This window comes from Palaemon carinicauda, chromosome 31 (genome assembly GCF_036898095.1).
Source record: "Palaemon carinicauda isolate YSFRI2023 chromosome 31, ASM3689809v2, whole genome shotgun sequence".
Taxonomy (NCBI): Eukaryota; Metazoa; Arthropoda; class Malacostraca; order Decapoda; family Palaemonidae; genus Palaemon; species Palaemon carinicauda.
In genome coordinates, this window is record NC_090755.1 from 57908280 (window position 1) to 57917250 (window position 8971).

At 42.2% G+C, this 8971-nt stretch overlaps 1 protein-coding gene across 1 annotated transcript in view; it reads right to left on the reverse strand.

Annotated features, from left to right (window-relative positions):
* Positions 1-8179, reverse strand: part of LOC137624418 (fibroin heavy chain-like) — a 24243-nt gene extending 16064 nt beyond the window's left edge. Inside the window, exons 1-4 of the mRNA XM_068355164.1 lie at positions 8046-8179; positions 5266-5658; positions 4914-5087; positions 3647-4769 (exon numbers count right to left, since the gene is read on the reverse strand). Coding sequence (XP_068211265.1) covers positions 3647-4769; positions 4914-5087; positions 5266-5658; positions 8046-8057 — 1702 coding nt within the window. The 5' untranslated portion in view covers positions 8058-8179. The remainder of the gene's footprint in view (positions 1-3646; positions 4770-4913; positions 5088-5265; positions 5659-8045) is intronic.
* Positions 8180-8971: the final 792 nt, after the last annotated feature.

Sequence of the window (8971 nt, forward strand, 5' to 3'; positions counted from 1 at the left end):
AGCCTACGAATAATTTTTCATGGTCACTCAAGTAATTAGAGGGACGTAATCTCTGGTGTTCCTCATTGCAATGGTCTTAGCACTTTGCATTTCATATATGCAAAAATGTGGTTTAGCATTGAAATTAAAAAAAAAAACTTATGCTAATTTTTTTGCATCCATATCAGTTTTGCTCTACTCTAATTTTCAGTTTTCTGTGAAAGACGAATAGCTTATTCTATTACACTGATGCCTGTCTCTTCATTTTGTATTCGAAAAAAGTTGGAAATTATTTTGTCTATGAACGTATACATAAATGTCCATTCGTATGATAAGGGAGGAGTCACTTATTTGACTCATTATACTTTATATAACAAAAGTAGTGATAAATACGACGACAATAAGGATAATGATAATGTATTCCTCATTTTCATCTTTGACTAAATAAACATTCTTTTTCTCTGAAATCGTTTCCAAATGATGTGTAGTCATCATGTCTACATAAACAAAAAGAGTAAAGTATTTATCAAGTCTTAAAGCGAAACTTCTCAATCATTACCCATCATCATTTCATAATTTGTTCTTTTTCAAAATGATCTTTGGTTATATATAAGATATCATTTGAAAATTGGTAGCAATTGACATACCATCATGATGTCTGTTAATGCTAATAGATATCATAATACAATATCTACATATACATCTATAACTTAGCCAAATGTTGTTCCAGGGATTAATGACAGAAGGAAATAGTTTGAGTCATAAAGATAATCTTTATTATATTAAGCTATAATGCACTTTACACACATATTTACATAAACGTTTAAAACAATTAACACAGTAACCTGACTGGTTCGCAATATAACGAATGATCATGAAAATGGAAGAGAAACCAATAATAGATTCATCTCCCCCTTCGCATATCAATAGATACAACATTCATGGAGCTTTATGCACATATATCCACACATGATTACATATATAACTGCAAATTTTCGTTGTATAATCATGGATAGAGAATAATTATCATGAGAGTGAACTGGGTTTAAACAAAGTTGGCTTCCTGTTCTGTTATTTTTTACCATGCTATCCTACTGTGGATTACCTCTTCAGCCTTGGAGGGCCCCAAAACTGGTGATATGATTTCCAGGAACATGAGCAAGAGCTACAGGATTGTTAACAAATAGGCTGTGACCTGAAACACCGGAATGACCACCATGTGTTCCTAGTACTAGACCTGTTGGAGCACTATGTAGGACTTGGCCTGATGTATGTAGCAAGGGTGAACTATGGACTAATGGAGTACTGCTTCCAAAAGCTACAGCTGCACCTGGGTTAGGTACTACATGAACACCGCTGGTTACAACAGGTACTGTGTGATGGCCTGCTCCAAAGAACCTAGCACCACCAACTGATGCAAAGTTGGCTAGGTTTCCAGCTGAACTAGGTTGGTTCAAAAGGAGTACAGGTACTCCCTGAATGTTGGCACCTTGTGAAGCTCCAGAGGTACTAACTGCTGATAATGCAGATGATGGAACAGTGCCTGAAGAAAATTGTACATTTCCGCCACTTCCAAATGTAGTACCAGAGACACCTGCACTAAGAGATGATGCACCTGATGCTGAAGAAGATGCAGATGATGCACCTGATGCTGAAGAAGATGCAGATGATGGAATAGTTCCTAGAGAAAATTGTACATTTCCACCACTTCCAGCTGCAGCACCAGATGATGCACCAGCAGAAGCTGCAGCTGCTGATGAGGCACTTGATGTTAATGCTGAGGCTACAGGAACTGAGATTGGTGCAATTGGGGAGGCTGCTGATGAAGCAGATGAAGCAGCACTTGCAGATGATGCAGCAGAAGAGCCTGCACTAAATGCACCTCCTGTTTGGGATATTGCTGGGGTACTAACTTGCTGTGTAGAGACTAATGGGGCTGCAAAAGGCCTTGCACTGCCTGAAGAAGCACTGGATGAGCTAGCTGATGCTGCAGAAGAGGTACCTGCACTGGTAACGGGAGCACCAAATGTAGTTATAACAGTGCTACCCGTATTACCTGATGATGCTGAGGCTGTTGAACCTGAAGAGGCTATGTTAACAGGAGCACCAATCTGAGCAGCTACAACAGGTCCTCGCTTTATAATGGTAGCTCCTCCTCCAGCAGCAGATGAAGAAGCTGCAGCTGCACTGGATGCTCCAGAAGCAGAGCCTGCAGAAAAACCAGATCCTGCACCTTGTCCAAATCCTGTGCCAGTTGAAAATCCACCAGTTGCACTAGAAGTAGAGCTAGCTCCGGCGCTTGCTGCCCCAGCCCCACTTCCTACTCCACCAAGAAAACTTTGATCAACAACAATAACTGGAACTTGTCCACCAGCTGTTCCTTGGGCACCAGCAGAAGCACCAGAAGAGGCACTAGCTGAGGCACTTCCAGGGCCTCCTACAAGAGCTGCAAAACTAGGACTACCGCTTCCACCAACACTGACAACAGATCCTCCTCCTGATGTTCCTTGGGCACCAGCAGAAGCACCAGAAGAGGCACTAGCTGAGGCACTTCCAGGGCCTCCTACAAGAGCTGCAAAACTAGGACTACCGCTTCCACCAACACTGACAACAGATCCTCCTCCTGATGTTCCTACAGAGGCTGTACCTGCACCTGCACCAAGGGCATTTGATTGTATAACAAAGATTGGTACATTTCCAAATCCTTGTGATCCACCTACAGCTGTTCCTACGCTAGAACCGAAACCAGATGACGCCGAGGCAGCTCCTGATCCTCCAGCAGAGAATCCTCCAAAACTGCCTGCACCAGAAGAGGTTGAAGAAGATCCAACACCTCCGGCTGTAACACCTCCAAATCCAGGACTGCTAGTTAAGGCTGAAGCAGATCCTAATCCCCCAGTAGAGAAGACTCCAAATCCTCCAGTGCCAGATGATGCAGAAGCTGCTCCTGAGCCACCAGATGTGAAACCTCCAAATCCACCTGCACCTGAAGAAGCTGAAGAAGCACCTGTACCTCCAGCTGAGAAACCTCCTATTCCGCTACCACCAGCTGAGGCAGATGCAGCGCCTGAGCCTCCAGCAGAGAAGCCTCCAAATCCACCCGCACTTGCAGAAGTAGCGGAAGATCCTGTACCTCCGGCAGAGAATCCTCCTAATCCGCTACCACCAGTAGAAGCAGATGCAGCACCTGATCCTCCAGCAGAGAAACCTCCAAATCCAGTACCACCAGAAGCAGCAGAAGCAGCACCTGATCCTCCAGAAGAAAATCCTCCTAATCCACTACCTCCAGCAGAAGCAGATGCAGCACCTGCTCCTCCAGCAGAGAATCCTCCTATTCCACTACCACCAGCAGAGGCAGAAGTGGCCCCAGATCCGCCAGCAGAGAATCCTCCAAATCCAGCACCACCAGCAGCTGCAGAAGCAGCACCTGATCCTCCAGCAGAGAATCCTCCTATTCCACTACCACCAGCAGAGGCAGAAGTGGCCCCAGATCCACCAGCAGAGAATCCTCCAAATCCAGCACCACCAGCAGCGGCAGAAGCAGCACCTGATCCTCCAGCAGAGAATCCTCCTAATCCACTACCTCCAGCAGAGGCAGAAGCAGCCCCAGATCCGCCAGCAGAGAGTCCTCCAAATCCAGCACCAGAAGTACCAGCAGAAGCTGCACCTGACCCTCCAGCAGAGAATCCTCCTAATCCACTACCACCAGCAGAGGCAGAAGCAGCCCCAGATCCACCCGCAGAGAATCCTCCAAATCCAGCACCACCAGCAGCGGCAGAAGCAGCACCTGACCCTCCAGCAGAGAATCCTCCGAATCCACTACCACCAGCAGAGGCAGAAGCAGCCCCAGATCCGCCAGCAGAGAATCCTCCAAATCCAGCACCACCAGCAGCGGCAGAAGCAGCACCTGACCCTCCAGCAGAGAATCCTCCTAATCCGCTACCACCAGCAGAGGCAGAAGCTGCCCCAGATCCACCAGCAGAGAGTCCTCCAAATCCAGCACCAGAAGTACCAGCAGAAGCTGCACCTGACCCTCCAGCAGAGAATCCTCCTAATCCACTACCACCAGCAGAGGCAGAAGCAGCCCCAGATCCACCAGCAGAGAATCCTCCAAATCCAGCACCACCAGCAGCGGCAGAAGCAGCACCTGACCCTCCAGCAGAGAATCCTCCTAATCCGCTACCACCAGCAGAGGCAGAAGCAGCCCCAGATCCACCAGCAGAGAGTCCTCCAAATCCAGCACCAGAAGTACCAGCAGAAGCTGCACCTGACCCTCCAGCAGAGAATCCTCCAAATCCAGCACCACCAGCAGCGGCAGAAGCAGCACCTGACCCTCCAGCAGAGAATCCTCCTAATCCACTACCACCAGCTGAGGCAGAAGCAGCTCCTGATCCTCCAGCAGAGAAGCCTCCGAATCCGCTACCACCGGCTGAGGCAGAGGCTGCACCTGAGCCTCCAGCTGAGAATCCTCCTGATCCTGCAGCACTAGCAGAAGAGGAAGAGCTGGAACTTCCCGCACCGAATCCACTACTTCCAGATGATGCAGCACCTGCTGCCCCACTACCAGAACCAGCAGCTGCTGAAGAGCTTGAAGCTGAAGATGATCCACCAAATGAAGAGGCAGCTCCTGTTGCTGCTGATCCTGATCCAGAGCTTCCCAATCCACCAAATGATGTACTTGATCCCGAAGAAGCGCTTGAAGCTGCTGAGGAGCTTGATGCAGATGAAGCAGAACTAGCTGAAGAACCAGATCCTACAGCAATGTCAGTTGGAATCTCGTGAAGGGTCACCTGTCAACAAAAATTACATGCATGTAACTATCTAAAATTGATATTGAACTTCAGTGAATTATTCCCAAAAACATTAGCATACGTGAGTGTGTAAATGAAAGAAAAAAAAATATTTATGAAACAATGACAAAAAAACTCTCAAACCTTAAAGCCAGAGTTTCCATCATCAGAATATATAGAAGTTCTCACAACACCATCAGGTCCAAGAAGGCTGTAGCTTCCCTGCAAGACTCCATTTTCCACAAATTCAACTCGATTTTGGTAGTTTTTCGATGCTGTGTCCTTAACTTCAAAAGCGAACTGATAAGGCATTAGTGGCTGTTGGCAGAATAGAAAAAAATGCACCATTAAAAGCTACAAATAAAATGATATTTGTACAAGGTTTTTCTCTTATAATTAAACTAATGTTTTTAAACAAATAACTATGCAGTGATACTTTGAAAATAAATTGTATTCAAGAAGGATATCAATTCTAAAAAGAATGTCAATCACTTACTGGCCAAGGTGTGACTACTCCTCCAGCAGTGCCGAGAGCGGCAGATCCACCAGTGCCTAGAGCAGCTTGTCCACCAGTGCCTAGAGCAGCTTGTCCACCAGTGCCTAGAACAGCTTGTCCACCAGTGCCTAGAGCGGCTTGTCCTCCAGTGCCTAGACCACCTTGTCCACCAGTGCCTAGACCACCTTGTCCACCAGTGCCTAGACCACCTTGTCCACCAGTGCCTAGACCACCTTGTCCACCAGCTGATCCACCTCCAGAACCCGCGCTTACACCTGAACCCAGAACTGCCTGCCCACCAACATTAGGTTGTTGGTAAGTGTAGCCTGTAGTTTGACGACGCCCTCTCGAGTCACTGCTGGCAACGCCCAGCACCAGAGCCGCCAACACCACCTGTGAATTTGAAAATAAGAACCATTAACGGATGAAACAAAAGTTGTAACACTCATGCCGACAGGAAACACCAAAAGCAATTACTCCAGTTAGTGCTACCATCTGAGCTAATTATTTATGGCATATACTGATGTTGCCAATATCATTGAGAGAGAGAGAGAGAGAGAGAGAGAGAGAGAGAGAGAGAGAGAGAGAGAGAGAGAGAGAGAGAGATTGTTGCTTTAAAATTCCTTCTGTCACACGCCATGATTGAACAGACAATTTTCCTCTTCATATTAGTGTTTCCAACTTATGTGTATGTTAAATAAATATACTTTTTTTTTTTTAATTTGGGAGTGATATACACCAGTATTCTACATGATTCATTAAAAGAAACGGGATCTCTTTTCTTAAAATCTCCCCATGCTTTTATTTCAGATCATAGATCGGAATTTAGTTCTAAAATTACCAATGGACGCTTTATTATTTTTATCCATATGGTGAAATCATAGGCCTTTTTGGTATCATTTCATGAATTCTTCATATACTAATAAAAAAGATTATAATTGAGTAATATTAAACATATTAAGCCACAAATCCGTTCTAACTTTTGAGATTGCTTAACCTTTTTTTTTTTTTTTGTATACAGTATCCCTGCAAAGATTGAATTTAGACGAGAAATGTATAAAGTAAATCATACAGGCGGGTGAGTTCATAAAACAATACAATGAAGTAGGATTAAATGATGGCAGAATTGACTGTCATGAAATCAAGAAATAAGGAGATTTCTTTGATTGATTATTATAATATTCTCATTTTCAACTTATGTTATTTGTATTAAGGAAAAAAATTAGAATTTAATATGAAATAAGAAAATGAAGTTATGTCTCATCTCCCCATGTTTGATAAAAGTTGGATTAATGGAAGGGAGATGTCTTTTTTATTATTCAACGAATATTGCAAAATATACTTAATTTTGCCAGAATTATTTTACTCGTTTTTTGTATTGATAAAAAAAGATTAATTTTTTATATTCAACGAATTTTTCAAAGTATACTTAAGTTTGCCTGAATTATTTTATTCCTTTTTCGTATTGAAAAAAAGATTATTTTTTTTATTCATTGAATATTGCAAAATATACTTAAGTTTGCCTGAATTATTTTACCCCTTTTTCCTATTGGTAAAAAAGATTAATGGTTTCTAAATAGAGACAATTTTATAGCTAAGTTGAAATTTGAATCGAACAACGCTGATTTATTATAGAAAATCAGTATTTCAACAACTTACGAATAAATACAATTGGGAAATGAACTTCCTGATGATTTATTAAGTATAATAATTCTTTACAATGTATAACTAATTGATTTTAACAATTAACCCTTTGTTTAATATATTTATTTTCATTAGGGTCTTTGAAGAATTAATTTAATAATTATGTTAGATTGTATTTCGTCCCCTTTCAATATTGTATAGTATAAGGAGAACATTTGTGTTTTTATCATTTTATGAATACGTATGAACGAGGGATTTGAAAGCAAAGATAGAAAAATGATTATTACGTGTATGTCGGGGTGTATTTAACAAACACACACACACACACACATTATATATATATATATATATATATATATATACACATACATACATATATACATGCATATATACATACATACATACAGCATATATGTACATATATATAAATTTATTTATTCAAGTGTATATATAAATTTACGTAGAATGTTTTCGTATTATATAAGTATTATTTATAGATATATAATGTGTATGTACACACACACACACACACACACACACATATATATATATATATATATATATATATATATATATATATATATGTCTTTATTACATGTACACGTGTGTGTGTCCGGATGTATGTACTTATCAGTGATTGTATTTGTATGCTTACGTATAAGATATAGGTAAAATAACAGATTACTAACACATACAAATGAAATATTGTCCACCGTGATAAAAAGTTATCGTCTTGGTCTTCGATAAAAACAGATTATAGTCCAGCAAAGGCTAAGACATATTTAGTAAGTTTCAGGGTTAACACATTGATAGTTATTGTCCTCCGTCAAATGTAGTATCAGTATATTTTTAACTTCATAAAAGCCCGGTTCTTAACTTGATAAGAAAATTAGGTCCTTTTAGTTGCTAATTCAAAGATATTTATGGTATTTAGAATGGCAAGGAACGCCCCCTAGTCTGGGTAGTCACGTGTTCTGACTTGTTGTAAACACGACTGTGAGAGCACTGCACAGAACACCACTTCAAAACACAAGTAGAAGAGAAGCCTTTGGCTTCTCTATTCACAATCACAAGAGGAAAACAGTGAAGTTAGGCCAATTTAGACTTGGAAGTCTACTCGTCGGTTGAACTCGTACCTTCGTCCACATTATGAGCAAGTAAGGTTCGTCGACTCCCTCGGAGATACCGGTGGATATCGGGAGTTCTATTGGATCTACACACACACTGACTGCCAAGAAGCCAAGATTGTCGTTATATACCCATCTCGGAGATCACCGGGTGACCCAGTAACACTTCCAGTGATCGGCAGGGAACCGCCAAAAAACCTCCCCTTCTCTCTTTCTCCCCCCGTCAAGAACACGCCAGCCCTTTCTGGGATGAAAAACGCTGGACGATGCAAGACCTCACCCGTCCGGTTACTATAGGGGGACCCCTCCCGTGCCCTGACATCACTTGTTCTTTCAACCTTTCGGAGCAAGCCACCTTACTCCCCAAAAGGAGAGAAAAAAACCTAGAAGGCGCGCCAACCGGCGTGGTCGCGTAAAAAAATAGAGCAGTGGAAGATGACCCCGAGAGAGAGAGAGAGAGAGAGAGAGAGAGACGCACCGGTTACCCAAACCGTGGCACGCTCAAACCTGCTTGGGCCACATCGTCACTTGTGGCTGTGTTGTGGTTCGGTCCTGCAGGAGGCTGGTGGAACACCTGGTTTGCGTTTTCACGAGCGGAAACGTTGGGCGAAGACGAGCATTCCTTGGATATTTAGAAACGTTTTTAGCAAGGCGATTTCTCGCTCTGAATTCCTACGTTTTTTTCAATCTCTCTTCTCTTTTTAAAAGTGCTTTGGTTCTGTGCTTGGCTTTATGATTAATTATCTTTCGGGTATGGTATTCTATCAAAGAAAGGAACAATATTGAGAAAGTCCTATCTAATAATGATAATTACTATCATTAATCAGTGGTATGTAGCATTTACAACGTTGGCATTAGTAATAGTAATAATCGTGATGGGAATAATGATGAGAACAAGGTCACTTTCGCTTGGTAGAAGCAGTTTGAGCTCTCTA